At 34.7% G+C, this 26943-nt stretch overlaps 2 protein-coding genes across 2 annotated transcripts; one reads left to right on the plus strand and one right to left on the minus strand.

The window, feature by feature from the left end:
* Positions 1-8970: 8970 nt before the first annotated feature.
* Positions 8971-11579, minus strand: LOC107485145 (protein LURP-one-related 10-like). The gene is made up of 3 exons (XM_016105662.1): positions 11313-11579; positions 10044-10271; positions 8971-9105 (listed from the first exon to the last, which is right to left on the minus strand). The coding sequence occupies exons 1-3, from the start codon at positions 11577-11579 to the stop codon at positions 8971-8973; spliced, it is 630 nt and encodes a 209-aa protein (XP_015961148.1).
* A 76-nt stretch (positions 11580-11655) lies between these two features.
* Positions 11656-17554, plus strand: LOC107485146 (uncharacterized). Its single transcript, XM_052260622.1, has 6 exons — positions 11656-11691; positions 15859-15958; positions 16041-16132; positions 16294-16525; positions 16645-16699; positions 17323-17554. The coding sequence occupies exons 1-6, from the start codon at positions 11656-11658 to the stop codon at positions 17537-17539; spliced, it is 732 nt and encodes a 243-aa protein (XP_052116582.1). The 3' UTR covers positions 17540-17554.
* The last annotated feature ends 9389 nt before the right edge of the window (positions 17555-26943 follow it).

Here is a 26943-nt window from a genome sequence, read left to right on the forward strand (position 1 = left end):
GCAAATTTTATGACCAATCCCTCCTTCTTAAGATCTGTCGTTTCTGAGATGTGTTGCTAAGCATGCAGGATTCAGGTTTGGAGAGCATTTTTGAGTGCGGTCTTGAGACTCTTGGCAAGGGTGTTGTGGCTAAAAAACTTGAGTAGTTAGTAAACACACTTCGGTTAATGTGGAATCCGAGAAAAGCATTTTCAGCTTAGTTGAAAATGCTCTTTTATTTATGTACATTTTACTTTAATATCATCTTTAATTGTTTTTTACACGAGAATCTATTTAGAAATTTATTGTAAGAACTCTATATATGTTTGTTAATTATAGTTTGATGCATCTTTTGTAAACAAAATTTATAAATAGATAGTTTATTAGAGAATGGTTAGTTCTAAGGATAATTACATTTTTTTCTAATTTACCCTTGGAAACATATAAATACTCATTCCTCAGATTTTGATTATTTAAGATGCTTTGTTTCATTTAAGCTAATATTAGATGATAACAACTCTTAAATAACAACAACCTGGGTTAATGATGAAGTCGTGCCTTGATTCGTGAGTATGAACTTTATTATTATAAGAAATTTTATTATTCAAACACGGTAGGACAATCTGTGTGAACAGCTAGCCATAAGTATATACTGAGCTTTTATATCAAGACCTTTGTCAATTTACTTCTCAGTGGCAGTTTTCTATCTAATACTTCTTAGTTTATCTCATATAAGAATATTGAAGCAATGGTTAGTGTGAACAAGAATTATTTGCTGGATAAATCAAGTTACTAATTATTTATTTTGTTCATTCTTTTAATATTACTATATCATCTTGGTAACTTATTTATTTAAATTTGTACGTACTCTTATGAATGTCTTTGTTTTTTGGGTTGGTTTGTGTACTCTTTGTATACTGTTTTACTAAAGTCGTGTCATTTTAGTTTACAATTTCTATTTGTATTTTACTAATTTAAAAATAATAAATATATAATATTAAGCTATATGAATAAAGCTGGCATTATATTTTGTGCAAATTGGTATGCATTATATTTTGTGCAAATTGGTATGCATGGTTAGATCATTACAGGTGTAACTTACCGTATATGTATAGTTTTTTTTTTGTTTTATTTTACTCTTTGAGGAATTGAATTTCAAAGTAACTTGAATTATCAAGCTTAGATATAGATAGTTGTATAATAAATTAGATTGTATATAAAATAAAAGATCTCCTTAGTATATTTTTATTCAACTTCTTTTCCTCTTAACATATTTACTCATAAATTATTCAACTGGTAATATGATTTTTCTATCTTCAATTATATTTAATTGAAAAAACTAAAAGAGATGTGACAATTTAAAATCACACTGAAGTTACAATAAGATAATCTACAAAGTAAACTATAATAGTGAAGTTGATGTTTTCAGATATAGATTTTCCAGAAAAATCACTATTTGGTGTTGACTTTATAATCTACAATTTTTTAACTCCATTAATTATGATGACCAGTTTTGTCACGAGTTATTAGCTGTATCAAGAAATTTGTGTTGGCTGTTATCAATTAAGCATACCTTATTAGACTGTTAACCTACCATAAAAAAGTAAGTTGTGGCTAACTAAACTAAATAAAGGACCTTCCACTTATTATATAACCAATGAGCATTAGCAGTCAATATTTTTTCATGACAACTATGCTCTCTAATTTAGTTTACTGCACCAACTACAATTGCTTTCTTTTAAAATTTGATAACTGAACTAGCTTTTAATAGTTGCTGTATTACATTACCATTTTTTATCTTTATCATATTTGTCATCTAATAAGGTGCAATTATATATAAAAGAAGAAACTTTTGGTCTGGTGTTCAGAAACTAGGTGTTCAAAAACTAATCAATAGACTACTAAAATTTTTTGCAGCCAAATAAATAATTGGTAATTATTTATTAAAATGTGAATTTGCTTAATAAAATTACCTATAACCATTTATTACATGTATGAAAACGAAGTATCTTCAGCCATTATAAAAAGTTATTTCACCGATTCTTCTCTTCTCACGCTCTCTTAAGTCTGAAGTTAACAGTGTCTACTACTTCTCACAAACACAAAGCTTATCACTTTTGCCAACTGATGTGATTTTTAAATTTTTTGTCAGAGCCGATTCTAAAAGCATTGGCCGTGGCAAAAGCCTTTCTAACTTCTGGAGGAATGACTTGCTCACCACAGATTTTATCTTGGCACATTTGGAACATGCCAAAAGAAGGTGTGGATCCATTTATATTTTAATCTTTTCTAAAAGGCGAAGATCAGGTGCAACTTGGCTTTTCAAAATAAATATACAAATTGGGATAAGAGAAGCTGTTAGTGATCCATTTGTAAGAAACAACCAAGGCCAGTTTGAAATAATTGCTTGTGAGAATGAGAATATGGTAATTTGATACTCAACGAAAGATAGTCCAACTAATCTTTTTGTTTGTAATCCAAACTCTGGACATGTAAGTAGCATTCCTGATGTCATCCAGCATCATTGTAATTTATGTGGTTTCATCTATGCATTTGTTTATGTCCTATATTTTGTAAATTACACTTGGATCAACATATACAAAAACAAACTCTTAGATGCATGTTGTTGGTTGACTTCATATTCCTTAGCAAGTGGTTGGTGGGATACCAACTTGTGTTGCCCCCCATATGTGCAAGAAATTGATCTCAGATATGTTGCATCTAACGGCTCTATCTATTTATTGAGCTGGAATAATCATGCAGAAACTAAGCCTTTGTGTATTGTTACTTATTCCATTGTAACCAGAGAATTTGGATATATTGTCATACCCACACAAGCCAAAGCTATCCATCAAAAGTTGTTACTGATAAATGATCACCTATGCTACGTAGGCATGCATACTGAAATGGGTTCATATAAGTAGAACATATGGATGATTAAGGATTCACATGGAACATACTCGTGGTACCAAGTAATGTCAAGTCATGGGGGGAAATGATCATACATGAGGGGAGCTCACTTAGACATAGTTTTACATAGTAGGAGTAGGAGTAATGTAGAGTAGTGATCTTTTATTTCTCTCTTATGGTTTTAATTAGGTTTTCAATGTAGCATTTTATAGTTCAATTTTGATTTTGGATTTTGCTATCTCATTGTAAGTACTCTTTAATCCTCCCTTTAATTTCACTACTCTTGCTACAATTTCCTTTTGTTCAAGTTGCTTTGTTAATATATGCAATTTTGGTTTCTTGCAATTTCGGTTGATGAATTTATTGCTTTATGATTTATATTTGTTTGATTGAATGTTTATTATTGATATTGTAAATATTTTGGTTATAGTTTTCATTTTCCTTTGCAAATTCTAATGTTTTGGTTTTATACCCACAAGGTGTTTGTGAAAATGCCAATTATGAGTTTTCAGTAGATTTTCACACTTTGACTTGGGATTTGAGTTCCTAGGATACTAGAGTCATGATGTCCGACATTTAGTAGTAATTTTTTGGTAGTTAGTTAATTCTTATTTCCATTGATGCTAGCTTTTTACCAATAAATTTGGTAAGTTAGCTAAGACCTACGGATTAAGATCAATTATGCTTGTTCTACTTACTCCTCGATGTTGGGTTTAGACGAAGCGAGATTGACTCATCATAGTTGCCATAGTTGTGGTTATGACAATGATAGAATTCCTTGGATCCTCATTCCCAAGTCAAGGCTCTTTTATGCATTTATAGCATTTTCACTAGTTTTGACCTTATTTTTTCTTTAATTACGTTAATTTCAATTTTGATAATCTCTTTGTTCTTTTATTTCTTAGTTCTATCAATCTTTTGTTCTTTGATTGCAAAATCCCTTTTTCCCCCATAACCGAAAGCGTAACATTTCAATTGCATCCCTAGGGAGAATGACCTGAGGCTCAACTACTCTCGATATCGGTTAATATTTGTATTTGAAAATTAAACTTTGATTGTGAGAGTTCATTGTTGGTTTGGGCTATGCTATCAATGAACCTATATTTTGTGGATATCTAGATCAACAATAAATTCTTTTCATCAGAGCTTTTGAAGAAAAGTCAAAACAAAAGCGGTAAAACAAAAAGTGCAACACTCACAAAGCGACAACGTAGACGAAGCAAGGTAAGAGTAAGCTAACATGGATATATACCAAAGAGTCCCAAAATACAATTAACAAGGCTCGTGACTTGGCTCGCGAAGACAAAACGGACAGAGCATATAAGTATATACACATATATACAAGAGAACCCAAAAGAGAACCCAGAACACAGTTTACAAAACATGTTTCTTCAAAACAACCTCTAAGAGGAAGTTAATACATCATGTACATAGGGAGTCGAGATTATAAGTATTTACATATATACATATATACATATAACCAAAATAAAGCCCCAAAAGACATATAGATATTCGCAATCAGAAGCTTCCAGCATGCCTCAGCGAGGTGCCTCACGTCTTGCATTTGAAAACCACAAATATGTATAGGGTGAGAACCAAAGGTTCTCAGCATGGTAACAGTGCCCACATATCTAACATATAATGTCCCGAGAAAGCCAAAGGCGATCCTAGAATTCTGACACTCAGATTCAAGTCTTAATGTTTGTAAATTTAAAACCATAAATAAGGTAGATTATCTAAGGATTCTTGATTCTAACTCAATTCTAAATGAATCTCTAAAATCATTGCCTTTCCTCCAATCCTCCGAACGCTAGTAGAACCACACAGACAAACAAAACAGACAAAGCAAACACAAGTAGTATACAGGTACAACAAGAAAATCATATAGCGAGTAAGTATAGTAATTTCACAAAGGCAATCCCAAATAATGCAAATTCAAACAAGACGAATAGAAGCAAATGATGCATGCCTTTCCTAGTGGCCGTTGATATCAACTGTCGGTTACACAGCCAGCCCGACATGTCCTGGTAGATAACCGTGGACAGAACACTAAACACGGAGTAAGTGGGACAACGCCGCAATCATTGCATCTTACCCACGTACCCGGAGGACAACTTCACCCTGCCTCTTATTCAGGTGGTGTTACAGTTCTCGACCCGAAGCAAGCGCGGCAAAACACAACCCTTGTATCTTACCCAAAGCTTCGAAGTTTTCCAGAGCAAGTAGATAACACCATTGCATTTTTCCCGGCTTATTAACTCTTACCCGGAGCAAGTGGATAACACCACGACATCTTACCTGGAGTCACATTCAGAAACACATTTCATTCTCATTCATTTATTCATTCTTAATTCATACCCGAAGCAAGTGGATAACACCATTGCGCCTTACCTATTCATCAGGCGGTCACGTATATCTCAAACATAATCATTTTCAGCCATATATCATAATTTAACATTGCCCTCAGACCCATTACATAAATATTACTTCCACCACCCTCATCATTCACTTTTACCTCTTTCTTCACCAACAAGATATCTTCCCCAATAGTCCTAACCATACTTCACTACCCAAAAATCTATCTACCAGGTTTTAAATGAGAGTTATAAAGGTATTGAAAACTAGAGGAATGATTTAAAAATACAACATTCATATTTCAGAAAAATAGGGTCTGTTTGTACGCACACCCTTGTCGTGCGTATGCACACGGCTAAAAATGGGTGGTCGCGCACACGACCCCCTTGCTCGCGTACGCGAGTGCTCCAACTCGAATGGACTACTCGCGTCGCATGTGTTCCTCGCGTACGCATGCTTAGCAAAAATCTCAAAAAAGCTGCTAAGTCCAGAATTTCTATTTTGCACACCAATCTTTGATCGCACATAATTTTCTCATTTTAAAATATTTTCCTCCATTGTTCGAATGGTGTAAACCTCTCAGATCAAATTTTTTTCAAGGCAAGTTTGATAAAATTTGAAGGTTCGGAGGCTAAGTTATGCTCCACAAAAGTTGGCCAAAAATCAAGATTTTTCTCAAAACTTCCAAAAACTCAACTTTCAAAGCAATAAATGTCAAACCTTTTAAAATCAAAACCAAAGCTTACCAACACAACAATGAACCCTTCCACTTCATATTTCAATCTTCTCTGTTCATTCCAATGCTTCCTCACACACACCAACTTACCATTATATTACCATTTCAATCAATAATCCAAATTCTCAAACAACTTTATGTCAAAATCATAAACAACATCAACATTTTCATTGCAAATATTCACATACAATATCACATATCATAACATCAAAGTCTCGACCACAATTTCAACCCATACATGTCCACCAAATCCAATCATCAACAATATAAATAGTCCAATCTTGCCCTACAGTCAGCTAACCTCAGCTTTTATGGCACATTACATTTTAGTTACGGAAAATTGAAACCATACTTGGCTGATTCCTCCCTAAGCTCGGTATGCCTCAAGTATCCACCGTTAACAAATATCCACACTCCCAAAAATCAAGCTCAAGCTCTCAACTTTGCCAATTTGCCTCCAATATCACCAAATTATTTTCAAGTACACAATTGAATCTAAATTTTTATACAACAATGCTAGAATTACCTTATGGTTCACAAATTCAGTAATTTGACAAGGTAAGAGTTGTCTCACCTTACCAATGCAAAATTAAAACAAGACCTGGCAAGTCCACGAAGCTAATTATGTCCTAAATACTGAAATTACACAATTTCTCAACACTAAACCCAATTAATTTTTGAAATTAAGGGCTGAGCTTCATGGAGTGAGAATGAGGCTTACATATGAAATTGTTGGATGGGTCTTGTAGAGCTTGTCGCAGTGAACGCATGGCAACAAATGGTGCGGCGATCGGAGCTCCGAATCAAAAGTTATTTGAGATTGAAATCAAGCCAATGATTTGTATGTTCTTCTTCTCCTCCTCCTCTAGTTTCTAGTGTGTGTGTGTGTGTGAAATGGGAGAGAGAAAGAGAGCTGAAGCTCTTTTGTGTCATTAATTGGGTTGGGTCTTGGGCTTAATATGGGCCCAGTTTTCCCGATTAAGCCCGTTTAGCCTAATTTCGGGTCAAATTTTTTTAAAATTAGTGTCAAAATTTTTTTTTAATTAACTCTATCTTATTAAGCTATAAAATTAATATTTTCTAATTTCTTTAAATAATAATTAATTTATTAGTTAATTATTTACTAATTCTGCGGGTTTTACATTCAGCATAGCCACACGCAGGAGGAGACAGAGACCGACAACACAGGAGGAGAAACAGAGCGTTACGAGTTTTAGCCATGGAGGAAGGAGTGACATTTGAGGGCTTACGAGAGAGTGAGCACGACGGAGGCTTTGAGACGGAGAGAGCGCAGACAAAGGGAGCGCCGAAGCAGGGGTTAGAAGCGCGATGAAGTTCTGGGGTTCGGGTTGGAGGCGCGACGAAGCTCTGGGGTTAAGGTTACGTTGGAGGTGCGAGAAAAAAACTCAGTATTTACTTCTGTAAAATAGTTGTTAAGCTTTTGAAATTGTCTATTAATTACTTGATAAAATAATTCAACTTAAATACGATGCAAGTTTGAGACCTTTTGAATTTTGTGTCTTAATCTTTCTAGAAAAAAATTATTATGAAGGACCGTAAGCGAGAGATTTAATTATTAAAGATCTTTAATACAAAAATTATTAAAAAAAATTATTTTTTATAATATTTAGAGAGAAGAACCAAATCTTTGTTATAAAAAGACAAATATATCTTTAGGTTATTTTTTTATTTTTATTTTTGTAAACATATTTTTTTATCGTCTATTATATTCAAATTCGTATTTATATCTCCTTCGTCTATAACAATAATTTTTGTTGTGAATTTTTACTTTTTAAGTTGGGTATGTTTGATTTATACACTCTACTTGAAAAAGAATATTATGTGGATGATAAAAGGTTTTAAGTCTCAACAAGTTTTAATTCAAGAAAAGATGATAATAATATTTCGAAACTTGCAGTTAATTCAATTAGTTTTAACTTGAGAGAAGATATTAGAAATGATGTTAACCTAACATTCAATGGCCCACAAAAATAAGCTGTGTAACTGATTATAGTTGAATGGTTTTCAAAAAGTGCTCATTTTTATAATTTTAGTTAGAATGATAGAAAATTTTGTTTTAGTTAAAAATCACAGCTAACAATAATAATTATCTCTTAACGATAGTTAATTTATTTACCTCATTGAGTTAGATTTTAATAAAATTAATTTTCTATAGCCATAAGTAGTGATAGCAACAATAGGTAATGTATCGTTCTATTTCAATTTTTAAGTTTTGTATTTATTTATATAAGTAATTCCTTTTCTCTTAATCTTTCTCTTCAATCTTATTATTCTTTTCTTCACTAAAATCTGACCCAGACCACAATTTGCAATTCTAATCAATTCCTTCTCCTAGCTAACAGCGTTCACACTATAGGAGAATTATATATGATGTATCGGTTAGATCTTTAAAAGTTTAATAAGTTTAGTTGAACAATGTTATATAAGGAAAATGATAATATCACTTTTATTTTTGATAATATCACTCTTTATATGAATTTTTTATATTGTATTTTGTATAAATTTGTAAAAAAGTGATATTATTATTTTCTGTTATATAACTAATAAAATTTATCATTTATAGTAAATACTTGACTAACTATAATTTTATGTACTAAATTTTAAGTATTAAATTCTAAATTATTAAATAAAAATAAAATATTGGTCAAAGTGTTATTTAATATTAATAAAATATGTTAGTTTTCAAACATTTCTCAGTTTAATTTACAGTTTAACTTTTTTTAAAAAATGTTTAGATAACAAAGTGTCTTAAATATAATACCTTCCTATACAAATTTAAATATTATCACTTAAATTTTCAAAGATCAATATTGTTAAAATACAAAAGTAAATGCATATATATTTTATTTTATTATTAAAAATATTAAAATTTTGTCTTTTAAATAAAATCATTCAACTATTATATATATGTTCCTAGCTAACTAAAAAAAAAGAAATATTATAATTTGTGAACTATTAAAAAATTGTCTCTAATCATCATGGTTGAGCTCATAAAGAATCATAATTATCGCCACAGCAAACCCATAATCAAAGTTTGGGCTCACAGAGATTGTGAAATTGTCTTTTCCAATGAGAATACTCCCAGCAGTGTGATGTTTTTTCATCTGCATGTGCAATTAACATCATAATATTCCTATGAGTTCATTTAATGACTATGTAATATTATAAGAGTCACATATATCTTTAGAGTATTATAAATTAAGAGTACTATTAATAAAAAATTTTAAATATTCTATTTTAACAGATTTACATTAATTTTATTAGAAATTAAATTTTGTACATTTTTTTATAATAAATTTTTGTTAATAATTTTAACATATGTCTTTAAAATACATAATTTTTAAGAATTAATTTATCTAAAGCAACAATTATTTAGAATCCATTTGAAAAGTTTGTTTGGACACTATTCTCAAAAAAGATTTTTTTAAAAGATATATACTTTTTTAAAAGATCTTTGACAAAAGTAAAAGTGATTTTATTCTTAGATATATTGATCAATTATGTTTGAATAAAAACAGATAAAAGTATTTTTTTGTTCATTTATTATTTAAAAAAATATTTTTTCAAGAAAAAAATCTTTTAAAAAATATATAAATTGCAACTTCTCAAAAAAGATATTTTTTAATTTTTCTAGTATTTTTATTTTTACTATTAAAAATTTGTCAAATACATTAAAAAATAAAAAAATATTTTATAATAAAAAATATTTTTTTATCGATTTAATGGCGTCCAAACAAGTACAAAATCACAATAAAGTAGCTAAATAATTAAAGTAAAGAAGCTAACTCTTTTTAGTTAACAATAACATCAACCAAATTTTTTAAAATTACTGTATTATCTTAAATTTTAAATATTAAATTATAAATTCTTAATCTTAATTAAATTTTAAATTATAAATTATAAATCTTAATTCTTAAATTTATATAAAAACTAAAAATTTTTAACATTAAAAATAATAATTAATATTAACTATTTAAAAATTAATTTTTTCATATTTTTCAGATCATTAAATGTGGCGGTGATAAATTAATTAGTTACTTACCGCGGCGGTAATAATGTCGGTCTCACCAACATAAATTGTGGCTGATCGTTCAAGAAAGCTACCTTTAACCTTGTAATCACAAACTTTTTCGTCGGTGTTATTGGCTAAGAACACATCCAATTTGGCAACATGTTGGACAAAGAAGGTTCGTCTTACGTTGAATATCAGATCTTTGTCTTTCACGCTGTCACCCCTAAAACATTGCCATCGATCATGTAGAGTCATCGTCTGCATGCGCCAAGGGAGTTATTATATGCATATAATATTTAGATTAATTAGGACCTTTTCAGTTAGCTGAATAACTTTTCATTCATTTTTTCTATAATAATCATTTGTTTTATTATAAATTAAATAAACTAGTTAGAAAAAAAAACAATTTTAGTCGATAAATAATTAAAATTTAATTTTAATGTACTATAAATATAAACTAATTTTATACGTTGTATATTTAATTACGTAACGTCATATTAATAAAAAATATTACTTTTTAAATTGATCGCGTGAATGATTATCAATAAAAATGAATGTGATTGTACGACTATAAATTTTTTTATAATAATATATCAAAATTAAATTCAAATAATTATTAGAACATAGATAAATAATTCTGCTCACTCATTTTGAAAAATTAATTTTACATTTGTTTTCTCTCTCATGTAACAGAGAGAGACAGGAGAGAAGAAAATGAATTGCAAGAGAAATTGCAGATGATCAATTACAACTTACAAGCCTTTTATTCTTGGCTATAGCTGTTGTCACATGTACATTATATTGTGTGAGTAGTTTTCCTAAACTAATAAATTATTGGAGTCATTTAATTGGATTTAGTAATTAAAGAGATTTATTCACCTAATACTATGGAAAAAAACACAAATAAGATACTATAGAACATAATTAATGTTAGCTTAGTTAAAAATAAATTAATTTTTTATCATATATACTAAATGGTGTTCCGACAACTGATAGAAAATGGTCATCGGAATTTGGAAGTTGCTGTGTTAGCGCATAAAGAGATAAAATATAATAAAGACTAAAAAGGAGATCATATCATATTTAAATAAAATAAATCTATTTTTTTTAAATAGTCTTAAACTCAAATAAAAATCTTGTTTTATAGAAATTAGTCAAATTACTAAACAATAATTTAAAAATAACTTGGCTACATTATTATACCTAATAATTAGCTCGATTTTTTTTTGGATGAGGGAAACAACAATCATGTAAAAATTAAACAATTAAGGAGGTGATTAAGAGGAAATAAAAACAAACCTTGTGTCGGAGTGTGATGATGGTGTTACCCTGAGGATCTTTGATGATAATGCGGTCATGAAGGGACACAACATTGGACTTGACTTTGAAAACGAGGTTGTTATTGACATCGGTGACATCAAAGCAAGTGTCGCTTAATGTCACTACGTTCTTCACCAGGGTTAGATCCACTGCATGTGGAGCACAAAATTGGGGTCCAATAACGGCGTAGACGGTGGCGCCGGTAGAGCTAACGGGTGGTGGCATATTAGGGTTATCCAGATACATAGCCATAAAAAAACTCTATCAAATATGATATGACATCAAGCTGCTAAGGTTTTATTTCTTTGTGGTCTAATGGATGATGAACAAGAATGGGAAAAGTGAAAACTATTTTCAGGTTAGTTTCTATTGCTATAGATTTCAATTTACTATTTTTCCGGCGAAAGTTGAGTGATGGAATTGATTTATGGTTGGTCTTTTTTCTTTTGTAATATATGTTTTGTTTCGTTTTCCTTCTCTATTAAATGCTAGCCAAATTTGCTGAATTTTTTTAAATAAATAATTTTATTTACTGAAATATGTAATTTGTTTAATTATTGAAATCTATTATTTTATTTACACGGTAAATGATTTGATTTTTAGTATATCTCATTTACATTTAAATCAGATAAGACACATCACGAGCTATATGTATTACATTTCACTATAAGAAAAAAAGTTTGTTGGCACATTTTTTTGTCACGCTTTTAAAGTGTGGCCAAAAGTGGTCAATAACCACGTTTTTATTAGGGTGACCACTAATTTGTGATTTTACCATGCTTTTTTTTTTGCCACACTTTAGAAAAAAATCAACAACAATTTTATGAGGGTGACCATTGATTTGTGATTCGGCCATACTTTTTTTGTCACGCTTCAAAAGCATAATCTTATAGAAAAATAGGTACGCTTTAAAAACGTAACTAATTTGTCTTCTAATTGTCATATTTTTAAAGCGTGCCCATATCCTGTATTTATTTAGACACCCTACAAAAACGTACCAATAGAGCCCCCCAAAAATAATTAATTTTCCACCCATTTTTTTCCAAATACTTTAATTTTTTCTAAGTTTTCACTTTTAACCCTAGAAGTGATAACAGCCTCCCCAAACACTTTGTTTTCAAATTCACTTTAACACTAAAGAAGCCGTCGAAACCCATCAATAGATCGCCTTCATATTCATCATTGTCGATGACCAACGCCACCCAGCTAGCCCTCATGTTCATCACAGCCCTTCATCTAACCCTCGCACCCAACCCTCTCTCTATCACCCTAAATGGCATTGTTTTGAATTAAAAAAATAAAAAATATTAATTTTTAAACCTAACAACCCCAGATTCAATTCGTCCTACTTCCTTCTCACTCCCACTAACAGTAGCAGCTCCGGCCCATCAACGTTCTCTGCCACTATCGCCGGCGTTGACACAGACAGCGACGCTCACCTCGCCCGGGTCCCTCAAGCTTGTTGCTACTACTACATCTCTATCGCTGAATTGCCGCCAAAAAATCGCCTGTGCCATCACCTCTCTAATATCCATCGAATGACGCCTCTGCTTGCTTCTTAGATATCATCGACGGTAAGTTCCTCGTCCTCTCATATGGCCTCTGTTCATCCCTAACTCTTGTTGGTCCTCGTCCTTATCACTAACTCCTCTGACCTCTGGCCTCTCACTGTTGGAGGATAGTGGAGCTCGTTGCTCTCACTTGAAGATGCAGTCAGTAGGGAGTTAGTGTAATAGCTAGTTAGATGTAAATAAATTTGGTTCAATGACTTCAATTAGATAAATAAAATAAATTAAAAAAAAGGCTTAGTCAGTATCTATAAGAGTATCCTTATTATTATTTTGGTCATTGTTATAAATTGTTTGGGAAAACTGGTAAAGTCAAAAAGCATTCTTTTGATCATTGTTTTGATTTGTATACGTAGATTTACTTACTGAGTTCACTTGTTCACCACTAAGCTTCAAAAGTTTCCTGGTAACAGAATACAAATTCAGATTGATGTGGGTTGTAGATTGAAGAGGAACAATGTCTGCTCATTCAGGTTTTTTGGTTGTAAAAACCACTCTGTCTTTCTTTCTCTTTTCTATTTTTTAAAGCTCTGTAGAATTGTGTGTTAACTTAATGTGATATTTGGATAATACCAAGTTCAAATGGAAGCATGCTTGGTAAGATGTGAGTAGCAATAATGTAACTATAAATGTTTTTGCCATTGTGAAAAAAAAAGTTAAGTTAAATATGTTGATAGTTTTTTGGTGTTTGAAGTATTTTATTTTTGAAGTTTTATTGTTTGGAAATGTTACTTAAGAAATTCTTTTGTTGTATTGCTATGTGATAGTCTTTGAGAAACTAAGAATTGAAATTCTGCTACGTATGAAGTCGGGTTTAGTAATTTTGTTTTTCTTGTTTTAACATTATTGTTTAGGATAAGTTTACTAGATTGCTTGATAGGAGCAAAGAAAGTCCTAAAGCAGTAAAGCAACATACTCACCTTTTTCCCAATAGGGTGCCAATACAACTTCCTAAGGTATCACTTGTTAGATGAATTTAATTGTGCACTTTATACTGTTTCAAATTCACTATCAATTTTTTTCTTTTTCCAATTCAGAGGTTTAGATTTTACCTTTCTCTATCTCCCTGTGTATTTTGCTTGTAGCTTAGTGGATGTAGTGTACTTTGTGAAAGAATTGTGTTTATGGATTCTTTCTTGTGCTCTGGCCATGTGTATGTTTCATGCTTTCATTGTAGTTTCCATTTATGCTTTGCAGAGAGACTAGTCAGCTTTGCTATAATATTCATTTTTGTTTCCATTTATGCTTTGCAGAGAGACTAGTCTGCCTATGTTACACTTGCTGTACATAGCCGGTCCCAAACCCGGATAAAGGAGGAGGGTTGTGTTAGGTCTTCGGCAACCAATATAAAAATATAGCCGAACCCCATGACATGAATCAAAGACATTATTGCGCTAAAGCTAGGTCGTTGCCCGGAAGCAACGTGCCGTATGGCTCGAGTACGGTGTCAAAGCAAGAGCCGCTGCATCGGTGCCCGGATGTAATGTTAAATGAGCAAGGGTTCTCGCGTTTTCATGAACGGACGAGGGTAAATAAGCTAGTTCACAAAGTAAAAGATAAAGGTTGAAGCGACAGAAGGTTGAGATTTGGGACATGGAATATAGGTACTATAACAGGAAAGTCCATGGAGGTGGTGGACACCATGATTAGGAGGAAGATTAACATTATGTGCCTACAAGAAACGAAATGGGTTGGTGCAAAGGCTAGGGAGTTGGATACTTCTGGTTTCAAACTTTGGTATACAGGAAAGGTGAAGAATATGAATGGGGTTGGAATAATTGTGGATAAGCAGTGGAAGAAGGACGTAGTGGATGTCAAAAGGGTGGGAGATCGGATCATCTCTATCAAACTTGTGGCGGAGTGAGGTGCTTTCCATGTGATTAGCGCCTATGCACCGCAAGTGGGTTCGGACGAACAACACAAGATAATGTTTTGGGAGGATCTAGAGAGTTTGGTTCAAGGCATACCTTTGGGAGATAAGATTTTCTTAGGAGGAGATTTAAATGGCCATGATGGGAGAGAAGTGACTGGATATGGGAGTATTCACGGAGGCCATGGTTTCGGGGTGATCAATGCCGAGGGTAAAACTATTTTGGACTTTTCCTCAACTTTTGATCTTCTCATCGCAAATACATGTTTTAAAAAGAGAGATGAACATCTTATAACCTATAAGAGTGGCATGACAAGCTCTCAAATCGACTTCTTTTTGTTGAGGAGAGTCGACCGGAAATTTTGAATTAATTGTAAAATTATCCCAGGAGAGAGTTTGACAACACAACATAGGGTGCTCGTCATGGATTTTTGCATTGAGCAAAAGTTGAGGAAAAGACATCATACGAAGAACCTAAGGACGAGGTGGTGGTGGATGAAAGGTGAGGAACAAAAAAGCTTCCTAAGACAAGTAGGAGAAGAGGCAAAGTGGGATGGGAATGGAAGCGTGAAAGAGATGTGGAAGGAGATGGCAGAAGTTATTAGAAGAACAGCAAAAGAAAGTTTTAGTGAATCTAAAGGAATAGGACCAAGAGACAAGGAGTCCTGGTGGTGGAATGCGAGTATACAAGAAAAGATAAAGATAAAAGGGAATGCTTTAAAGAGTGGTCTTTATGCCGCAATTCAGATAACTGGGAAAAATATAGGGCGGCTAAGAAAGAGACAAAAGTTGCTGTAAGTGATGCAAAAACAAGAGCATATGAGGTTCTCTACCAGTCTTTGGGCACGAAAGAAGGAGAAAAAGGTATATATAGAATCGCAAAGAGCCGGGAAAGAAGAACGAGAGATTTGGATCAGGTTAAGTGCATAAAGGATAAGGATGGAGAGGTGTTGGCTCAAGAGGAGAAGATTAATGAAAGGTGGAAGAGCTACTTCTACGAGTTATTTAATGAGGGACAGAAGACTCTTTGCAGCCTTGGTCGATTATGCACAAGGGAAGAAGATCAAAACTTTGACTACTATCGAAGGATTCGAGACTTCGAGGTAAAGTGAAAAGCAAAGGCTTTGGAAAATATGCTTCAAACCTCTCTTCAGTGTCCCCACGGATATTATTATCTGGTCCCGCAGGTAGTCTGTCATACTTATTTATACTTATGTTTTTCCTTTTAAGTAATTGAAAGTGATTTAGTTCTATATGATTCTTGTGCAGGCTCCGAAATATACCAGGAAACTTTGTCCAAGGCACTTGCTAAGCATTTTTCTGCCAGCCTACTAATTGTGGATTCTCTTTTGCTATCTGGTGTATGTTTTGACTCTATAGATGTTCTCTAGGATAATTTTATGACTCTTCCATGCTTCATTATCTTTCCTGAATTTTTCTTGGTTCTCCTCAGATGGTTTCTTACTAAATTGCATTAAAGTGCATTAATAATAATTGTTTCCAATAACAATTTGTTTCCCAGGGCACATCATTAACAGAAGTGCACAATGCTAAAGAAAGTGCAAAGCCTGAAAGAACACCTGCAGTTGCTAAGAGAAGTACTCAGGTTTCCACATCACAGCACAAGAAATCAGTCTCTAAACTAGTCTCTAGTGTTGATGGGCAAATTATTGGTGGATCCACATTCTGTTCTCCAGGGTGGGTGAAACTAGAGACTAATGTCGGGTCATCAAAAGCCACTATTCTTAAAAATGGTATGCTGTTATTTCCACGCAACCGAGTACTGTCTGCAGCATGACATCTTATCATTTCATTCACTTTCATATGAAGAATTTTAGAACATTTAATGTATTCGTTCTTATATATATTGCAGGTGATCGAGTAAAATTTATTGGTCACATTCATTCACCCTCATCGCCACAAACTAAGTAATTTGTGTAATGGAAGAATTATTATAATATTTTCCCTCTTTTTCTTTATGTAGGAGGGAAATACTCATGAACTAGAAGCTCCTCTTTGGTAGCATTTTAATAGTTTTCTTTTTCAAATTCACTGTCAATTTTTTCTTTTTCCAATTCAGAGATTTAGATTTTACCTTTCTCTAATTCCGTGTGTATTTTGCTTGAAGCTTAGTGGATGTAGTGTACTTTGTGAAAGAATTGTGTTTATGGCTTCTTTCTTGTGCTCTGGCCATGGATATGTTTCATGCTTTCATTGTAGTTTCCATTTATGCTTTGCAGAGAGACTAGTCAGCTTTGCTACAATATTCATTTTTGTTTCCATATCTTATGCAGTTTTCTGTTTACATTGCTAATGAAACTTCTATTTGTGTCAATTCCCTATATTCTAAAAGAAATTTTGCTATGCAATAATGTATATATACGCCTTGAGGAAGAAGGGAAAAAAAGGAAAAAACTTCTAAGAACTTGTGTAAATATGTTCTAGTTAAGTACTATGCTATTACTTTTTTTTAGGAGGGGGGAGGGGAGGGTCAACTTTTGTTCTTCCTGGACACTAAGAAATCTTTTATATACTTTCACTATATTTGTAGAGGGCCAAGCCATGGCTCTCGTGGCAGAATTCTCCTCGCATTTGAAGATAACGGGTCTTCAAAATTTGGGTTAGGTTCGATAGATCAATTCCATATGGCAATGATCTTGGAGGCCTTTGTGAAGGCAATCACGGATACTTTTGTTCCGGTGATTCTCTTTGTCTGTTTGGTGTTTCTTTGGCAAGTATTGTCATTTTTATGCTATATTTGTGTTTAAAATTCATTGATAAATTATATTGCAGCTAATCAGTTACTGTGGGATGGTTCTGGAGGAGATGACTTTGACAAGATTGCAGTTAATTGTCTCGACTCTTACCTGAGAGTGTAAGACGTTAGCACCCTTTAGTGATTTTTTTTAATTGCATGTATAGGGTGTCTCCAATCAGAATAAAAGTGTTGCACTAGTTGTTTTCATTAAAGATGTTGAGAAGGCAATCATTGGTAATTCAAACATTCTGAAGAGTAAACTTGAAAGCTTACCACAAAATGTTGTTGTAATTGGATCACATACCCAGCTTGATAGTCGAAAGGACAAGGTGGTGTTTGATTATTGTATTATGTTAGCTAACTTCTGTTTTAGTGATCTGATGAGTTTTGAGAATATATTGCTTCTGATTTTGATGGCTCAATCTTTATGTTTCCAGACCACACATGATGGCATTCTATAAACAAAGCTTGGGGCCAATCCAGCAGCATTACTTGGTCTTTCTTTCCCAGTAAAATAATATTAGCCTTTCCTTGAGTAATCATGATATGGAAATGATAAAATATTCACACTACTTTATATGCACTATTACTAGGTGTCATTAGTGTGGCAAAGTAAACCTTTTTTCAAATCTTTGTGACAAATATTTTCCAAAACAATTAATTGCTTTGTTTGGTTAATGATTGGTTTTCTTGAATTTTGGCATGATTAAAGGTACTGATAAGTGATGACCTTATAGAAAATACCTTAGTGAAATGTTACATGTAAGTGTACAATGCTATTTTATGGTAAATATTAATATTTATGTGAGCTACCAATGATATCTCTTCCTTCTTTATACTAGGTGTGGAAAAAATCATTGGCTGGACTATAAGTCACCATTTTATGCATTCGGCTGAGGGTTCTGTCGAAGACTCTAAGCTTGTGATATCTGTAGAAAGCTGGTTCTAATAATTTTTATATATCTCCCTCCTATTGACGTTAAGAAAATTAAGCAGTAAAACAAATAGAATTATGTGAATTTAAGTTCACCTGTAAACACTATTTTACATTTTATATGAACTTAAATTCATCTTGTAACATTTATTTTACATTTTATTGGTTCAGCCTTAAGTATGGGCTGAACATTCTCCAGGGCATTGAAGGTGAAAACAAGAATTCTAAAAAATCTCTAAAGGTAATCTAATCACTGATTTTCATCTCTTTTGTTGTCTCTGTTATTGATTGAATCAAACCTTCAGTACCCATGGCCAAATATAATTGAATTTTTCATCATAGCCTTGTAAACATATTGCCTCGTAAACTTATTTTTTAGATGAAACTTCAATTACTTGTTTCAATGGTGGTTCTTTATTGAAATATATGTGGACTATTCTTTAATTCTTAATATTTATTGTTGTTTTTCTTTCTTCCCCTCCCCATTTTGCTCAAGATGTGGTTATTGAGAATGAATTTGAGAAAAATTGCTTGCTGATGTGATTCTTCCAAGTGATATTGGGGTCACTTTTGATGATATTAAGACTTTAGAAAATGTGAAGGACACCTTTAAGGAGTTGGTTATTCCTCTACAAAGACCTGAACTCTTTAGCAAAGGACAGTTGGCTAAGGTGGGTGGGGACTCCCTTTTCTGTCAATATTACACTTTTATATGTCGTCCATTTTCAATCAGATTTTGACCTGCATTATAGCATCTCACTGCAATTACTTTGGTGTAGCCCTGCAAGGGAATACTACTCTTTAACCCCTTTGGTACTGGAAAGACAATGCTTGCGAAGGCTGTAGCAACCGAGGCTCGAGCCAACTTTATTAACATTTCAATGTCTAGCATTACTTCAATAGTGTGTTTTAGATGTTGTAAATTTTATTTTGCAAAGTGTTGACTTTACAGTGAATTTGTTTTCTTTTCTTTTTATTTTTTCAAATTTTCAGTGCCAATTTTTGTTTGGATTTTATATAAAGTTTATTTTAATAACATGATTTATTTTTGCATAATAACTACTTATTTAATGTTGATTATGCTGGCTTCCACAATATTGAAAGTTGTATGGAGTGGCCTAGTGAAAAGTTTAAGGGTTTATGTAGCTATTGGCATGCTTTATAAGCATAGCCATATTTTCTTGTAGTCATCAACAGCCACGCTTATGATTCATAGCTATATATCACCCTATTGGCATGCTTAAAAAGTGTAGATGTATCTTTCTCTATCGGCACGCTTTTGAAGCATACTCTTTTCTTCCGGACACGCTTCAAAAGCGTGGCTATCTGTATACTTTTCGGTATGCTTTTAAAGTGTAGCTATAGGGTTATACATACAGCCACATTTTTAAGTGTGGCAATAGATGAAAGCTTGGCAAAAAAGAGAGCGTGCTGATAGATCGACAAAAGTGTGGCGATAAAAAAACCAGTACACTCGCAGATGTGACCCTTTCAAAAGTGTACCGATGCTCAGAAAGTGTGGTGAAAAGCTATCGACACACTTTTTTTTCACTTTTTGGCACGCTTTAAAAGCATGACAAAAAGTTGATTTTCTTGTGGTGTTTCCATACGTGATATGTGGAATAGAGTGGGATCTACGTATCTCGTTTATAGTCTAAACGAGATATAGTACGACAACAATCAATCAGCTATAAAAGGATCAATAAACCATTGGTATTCTCCAAAAACATCTTAATCATTCTTCTGATCCATTTCTTCAATAAATTTAGTAGAAATGTCTAGTGTTGGTGGTTATTTTGTTGTGATGGTGTATCCCAACTGTTACATGAGAAACAGTGACATGGGATTATATTTGAGTGTGAAAATTCTATTTTGCTACGCATTCGGAGAGCATGTTCTTTGTCTAAGTTAAGGAATCTGATATTGACACACGTCGGTGGTAATAAAGGGAAAAGAGGTTGGAAGAGTTGGTTATCGGATGCTAACACTGATGGGAAATGGAGTATTTCGTTTTCGTCTATTTTGGCTCGATGACGATGAGCATGTGCGGATCATAATGTTTGATGTCTACGGGAGAATCATGGCAGAACAAGTAATGGAGCTTTCTGCGGAAGTCAGTGATGTTGGCAGTGGTAGTTCTGGCAGCTCGAATTTTGTTCAAGATGACCCACCTCTTGCACCACCCCTACATTGTGCTAGTCCGGAGGTGCCCAAGGATTTATGAGAGGCTGCAAAAATTGTTTGTCAAGAAGGGCCGAGAGGCACAAGCCCAAATGGCAGCCAGTAATCAGTTTTCACAGTGGCTGCTGGTAGCTGTTGAAAAGAACAGGTGGGAGTCCCGAAGATGCGTTTACACACTGTGATAGATGGGCCTCAACCTTTGTGGTGTAGGAGTTAGAGTCTTTTGAGGGTTGGAGTCAAGGGTTGTTCTGTGTGCGGTTGAGTGGGAAAACATGTGACTTTGGTCTTTTCCAGTCACTTCATTTCCCCTGTCATCATGCATTTGCTTCTTGTGCCGCCGCAGGTGTCGAGTGGGGGTACATATGTGGATTCAGTGTACATGCAAGAGGCCGTGTTCATGGTGTACGAGGTTGAGTTCCCCCTGAGGTTGAGTGCCTCCGTCATCATGGTTCTCTCATGACCACTCGTCGATGCACCTAGATCCACCCAGCTAGGTGGGGAGGTAAAAGGATCATCCTAAACTTGATGCATCTGTGAGTCCGAGGTGGTGGTAAGTCCCCCATTCCGGCTGGTATGTCACCATGGTCCTCCTGTCTTCTTCCCGTCCTGTGGTCGTTAGGAACCTGTCGACATTCACTGGGTCTCCAGGCACTGGTTGCTCCCCACCAAACTTGTGTTTCACTCGATCAACATGGTGAAACTCCACAGTTTTGAAGCAGATGAGGGGAACAATAGTCATCCATGTTTCTCATTCTGCCTCATCTCTCAACCAGTCTGGGCACAAGGCTTGCAAGGCTAGGTCGTCGTACAACGTCCATAAAAGCTACATCAGTAAATTATAACATAATTGTCAAGTTTAGTGCATTACATAGGATATTTAACCGTTTAGAGACAACTAAATAAAACTAAATTGCGTAACTCATGCAACTGCAAGTGATCTAACACAGCACGCTGGTGCACGAAATTGTGATCATCAACAATGGCGCCAAAGATTTGGAGCTCTCAAACGTGAATCACACTTTGTCACAACTTCGCACAACTAACCAGCAAGTGCACTGGGTCGTCCAAGTAATAAACCTTACGTGAGTAAGGGTCGATCCCACGGAGATTGTTGGTATGAAGCAAGCTATGGTCATCTTGTAAATCTCAGTTAGGTGGATTCTAATGGTTATAATGGTTTTCAAATATAAAGATAAATAAAGCATAAAATAGAGATAGAGATACTTATGTAATTCATTTGTGGGAATTTCAGATAAGCGCATGAAGATGCTTTATTCCTTCTGAATCTCTGCTTTCCTACTGCTTTCATCCAATCATTCTTACTCCTTTCCATGGCAAGCTGTATGTTCGGGTTTCACCGGCGTCAATGGCTACCTCCTGTCCTCTCAGTGAAAATGGTCCAAATGCGATGTCACCGCACGGCTAATTATCTGTCGGTTCTCAATCATGTTGGAATAGGATCCATTGATCCTTTTGCGTCTGTCACTACGCCCAACACAGATCCTACTCGGAATACCACAGACAAGGTTTAGACTTTCTGGATCTTACGAATGGCCGCCAATAATTCTAGCTTATACCACAAAGAATCCGATCTTTCAGAATGGAGGCTAAGAGATACGCGCTCAATCTAAGGTAGAACGGAAGTGGTTGTCAGGCACGTGTTCATAGGTGAGAATGATGATGAGTGTCACGGATCATCACATTCATCATGTTGAAGTGCAGCAAATATCTTAGAATAAGAATAAGCTGAATTGAATAGAAGAATAGTAGTAATTGCATTAACACTCGAGGAACAGCAGAGCTCCACACCTTAATCTATGGTGTGTAGAAACTCCACCGTTGAAAATACATAAGTGATAAAGGTCCAGGCATGGCCGTAAGGCCAGCCCCCAAAACATGATTAAAGGATCAAAAGATAATCCAAAGATGATCTAAGGATATTCCAAAGATGTCTAATACAATACTAAAAAGATCTATTTATACTAGACTAGTTATTAGGGTTTACAGAAATAAGTCTAAGTGCAGAAATCCACTTTCGGGGCCCACTTTGGTGTGTGCTTGGGCTGAGCTTGAGCTTTACACATGCAGAGGCTTCTCTTGGGGTTAAACGCCAAGTTGTAACGTGTTTTTGGTGTTTAACTCTGGCTTGTGACGTGTTTCTGGCATTTTACTCAAGAATGCAGCATAGAGCTGGCGTTGAATGCTAGTTTGCATCGTCTAAACTCGAATAAAGTATGAACTATTATATATTGCTGGAAATCCCTAGATGTCTACTTTTCAACGCAATTGAGAGCGCGCCATTTGGAGTTCTGTAGCTACAAAAAATCTATTTTGAGTACAGGGAGGTCAGAATCCAACAGCATCAGCAGTCCTTTGTCAGCCTCCTATTAGATTTTTGCTCAAGTCCCTCAATTTTAGCCAGAAAATACCTGAAATCACAGAAAAACACACAAATTCATAGTAAAGTCCAGAAATGTGAATTTAACATAAAAAGTAATGAAAACATCCCTAAAAGTAGTTAGATCATACTAAAAACTACCTAAAAACAAAGCCAAAAAGCGTATAAATTATCCGCTCATCACAACACCAAACTTAAATTGTTGCTTGTCCCCAAGCAACTAAAAATAAAATAGGATAAAAAGAAGAGAATATACTATAAATTCCAAAATATCAATGAATATTAATTCTAATTAGATGAACGGGACTTGTAGCTTTTTGCTTCTGAACAGTTTTGGCATCTCACTTCATCCTTTGAAGTTTAGAATGATTGGCTTCTCTTGGAACTCAGAGTTCAGATAGTGTTAATTGATTCTCTTAGTTAAGTATGTTGAGTCTTGAACACAGCTACTTATGAGTCTTGGCCAGTGGCCCTAAGCACTTTGTTTTCCAGTATTACCACCGGATACATAAATGCCACAGACACATAACTGGGTGAACCTTTTCAGATTGTGACTCAACTTTGCTAGAGTCCCCAATTAGAGGTGTCCAGAGCCCTTAAGCACACTCTTTTTGCTTTGGATCACGACTTTAACCACTCAGTCTCAAGCTTTTCACTTGGACCTTCATGACACAAGTACATGGTTAGGGACAGCTTGATTTAGCCGCTTAGGCCTGGATTTATTTCCTTGGGCCCTCCTATCCATTGATGCTCAAAGCCTTGGATTCTTTTTACCCTTGCCTTTTGGGTTTAAGGGCTATTGGCTTTTTCTGCTTGGTTTTTCTTTTTCTTTCTATTTTTTTTGCCACCCTTTTTTTTTCTTCGCAAGCCTTTTGCTTTTTCACTGCTTTTTCTTGCTTCAAGAATCAATTTTATGATTTTTCAGATCATCAATAACATTTCTCTTATTCATCATTCTTTCAAGAGCCAACAATTTTAACATTCATAAACAACAAGATCAAAAATATGCATTGTTCAAGCATTCATTCAGAGAACAAAAAGTATTGTCACCACATCAATATAATTAGACTAAATTCAAGGATAAATTCGAAATTCATGTACTTCTTGTTCTTTTGAATTAGAAACATTTTTCATTTAAGAGATGTGAAGGATTTATGGAATTATTTATAGCCTTAAGACATAGTTACTAAATACTAATGATCATGTAACAGAGACACAAAACATAAACACACATATAGCATAAAAATCGAAAAACAGAGAGATAAGAACAAGAAAGTTAAGGAATGAGTCCACCTTAGTGAGGGTGGCGCCTTTTGAAGGTCCAATGGTGCTTTTTGAGCTCCTTTATGTCTCTTCCTTGCTTCTGTTGCATGATCCCTAGTGATTTTGGTGTTCCTATCCTTAGTTGCTTCCAATAATTATGTGAAGGAACATGTATCCCCTGAGGTATCTCAGGGATTTCTTGATAAGGGAATTCCTCATGCTCTCTTGATGTGCAGTCAAATGCTCTTCTACTGAGCTATGGACCCTTGAGATGAATCTCTCCATCTCCCATGACTCGGAGGTGAAAAAAAAATTTTTGTCTTCTCTTTTTTCTCTTTTTTTTTTTGAGGTTTCTTTGGCCTTAGGTGCCATCAATGGTTATGGAAAAACAAAAAAGCTATGCTTTTACAACACCAAACTTAAAATGTTGCTCACCCTCGAGCAAAAGAAGAAAGAATGGAAGAAGATATGGAGGAGAGGGAGAGATGTGTATGTTTCGGCCATATGGGTGGGATTGGGTGGGGAAGAGATGGATGGATGTGAGTGGTAAAGGGGTGATGGGGAAGAGAGATTGAGGTGATTGGTGAAGAAGAGAGAAGGTAAGTTGAGGTGGGTGGAGATCCTGTGGGGTCCACAGATCCTGAGGTGATCCTGTGGGGTCCACAGATCCTGGGGTGTCAAGGATTTACATCCCTACACCCATTAGGCATGTATAATGCCTTAGCATACAATTCTGGCGTTTAAACGCCAAAGTGATGCTCATTTTGGGTGTTCAACGCCCAATTGCAGCATGTTTCTAGCGTTGAACGCCAGTTCCATGCTTCTTCCTGGCGTTCAGCGCCAACTTTCCTCAGGGCATATTCCTGGCGTTCAAAGCCAGGATGTTGCTTGTTTCTGGCGTTCAGCGCCAGATCCATGCTCTGTTCTGGCGTTGAATGCCAGCCAGATGCTCCTTACTGGCGTTGAACGCCAGTAGGTCTTTCCTCCACGGTGTGATTTTTCTTCTGCTGTTTTTGATTCTGTTTTTAATTTTAATATTTTTTTCTTGACTCCACATGATCATGAACCTAATAAAACATAAAAGAACAATAAAATAAAAAATAAAATTAGATAAATAAAAATTGGGTTGCCTCCCAATAAGCGTTTCTTTAATGTCAATAGCTTGACAGTAGGCTCTCATGGAGCCACACAGGTGATCAGGTCAATGTTGTATAGTCCTAACACCAAACTTAGAGTTTGATTGTGGGGATTTAACACCAAACTTAGAGTTTGGCTGTGGCATCTCAACACCAAACTTAGAGTTTGATTGTGGGGGCTTTGTTTGACTCTGTACTGAGAGAAGCTTTTCATGCTTCCTCTCCTTACCAAATAACTTGGCATTTAGCTTCATGATGGCTCCTAAATATTGAGCAACTCGCTCTCCAGTTATATCTTCATCCTCCTCAGAGGAAGAATAGTCTTCAAAGCTCATGAATGGTAGAAGGAGGTTTAATGGGATCTCTATGGTCTCTATATGAGCATCAGATTCCCTTGGGTCCTCAATACGAAACTCCTTCTTGCTTGAGAGATGTCCCATGAGGTCTTCCTCATTGGGATTCACGTCCTCTCCTTCCTCTCTAAGTTCGGCCATATTGATTATATCAATGGCCTTGCACTCTCTTTTTGGATTCTCTTCAGTATTTCTTGATAGAGTACTAGGAGGAGTTTCAGTTATTTTCTTACTCAAATGGCCCACTTGTGCCTCCAAATTTCTGATGGAGGGCCTTGTTTCAATCATGAAACTTAAAGTGACCTTAGATAGATCAGAGACTATATTTGCTAAATTAGAGGAGCTTTGCTCAGAATTCTCTATTTGTTGCTGAGAAGATGATGGAAAAGGCTTGCTATTGCTAAATCTGTTTCTTCCACCATTATTAAAGCCTTGTTGAGGCTTTTGTTGATCCTTCCATGAGAAATTTGGATGATTTCTCCATGATGTGCCTCTTTAGTACTGTTGGATGCATTTTGCCATCCATTCAGACTTTGAGAAATCATGTTGACTTGCTGAGTCAACACTTTGTTCTGAGCCAATATGGCATTCAGAGCATCAATTTCAAGAACTCCCTTCCTCTGAAGCGTCCCATTATTCACGGAATTTCTCTCAGAAGTATACATGAATTGGTTATTTGCAACCATGTTAATAAGTTCTTGAGCTTCTACAGGCGTTTTCTTTAGGTGAATGGATCCACCTGCAGAATGGTCCAATGACATTTTGGAAAACTCAGATAGACCATAATAGAATATATCTAATATGGTCCATTCTGAAAACATGTTAGAAGGACACTTTTTGGTCATCTACTTATATCTTTTCCAAGCTTCATAGAGGGATTCACCATCTTTTTGCTTGAAGGTCTGAACATCTACTCTAAGCTTGCTCAGCTTTTGAGGAAGAAAGAATTTATCCAAGAAGGCCGTGACCAGCTTATCCCAAGAGTCCAGGCTATCTTTAGGTTGTGAGTCCAACCATGTTCTAGCTCTGTCTCTTACAGCAAAAGGGAAAAGCATGAGCATGTAGACTTCAGAATCTACTCCATTCGTCTTAACAGTCTCACAAATCTGCAAGAACTTTGTTAAAAACTGGTAAGGATCTTCAGATGGA

The sequence above is a fragment of the Arachis duranensis genome, chromosome 4, assembly GCF_000817695.3.
Source record: "Arachis duranensis cultivar V14167 chromosome 4, aradu.V14167.gnm2.J7QH, whole genome shotgun sequence".
NCBI lineage: Eukaryota > Viridiplantae > Streptophyta > Magnoliopsida > Fabales > Fabaceae > Arachis > Arachis duranensis.

Bases quoted from the DNA above. Each gene is read 5' to 3' on its own strand.
- LOC107485145 (XM_016105662.1), bottom strand. From the start codon at position 11,579: ATGTATCTGGATAACCCTAATATGCCACCACCCGTTAGCTCTACCGGC. The intron at 10,272-11,312 runs GTTTGTTTTTAT...TGGCGCATGCAG, and splicing joins TCATCACACTCCGACACAAG to ACGATGACTCTACATGATCG. The intron at 9,106-10,043 runs GTAAGTAACTAA...TTGCACATGCAG, and splicing joins CCGACATTATTACCGCCGCG to ATGAAAAAACATCACACTGC.
- LOC107485146 (XM_052260622.1), top strand. From the start codon at position 11,656: ATGAACAAGAATGGGAAAAGTGAAAACTATTTTCAG. The intron at 16,133-16,293 runs GTATGTTTTGAC...TTTGTTTCCCAG, and splicing joins ATTCTCTTTTGCTATCTGGT to GGCACATCATTAACAGAAGT. The intron at 16,526-16,644 runs GTATGCTGTTAT...TATATATTGCAG, and splicing joins AGCCACTATTCTTAAAAATG to GTGATCGAGTAAAATTTATT.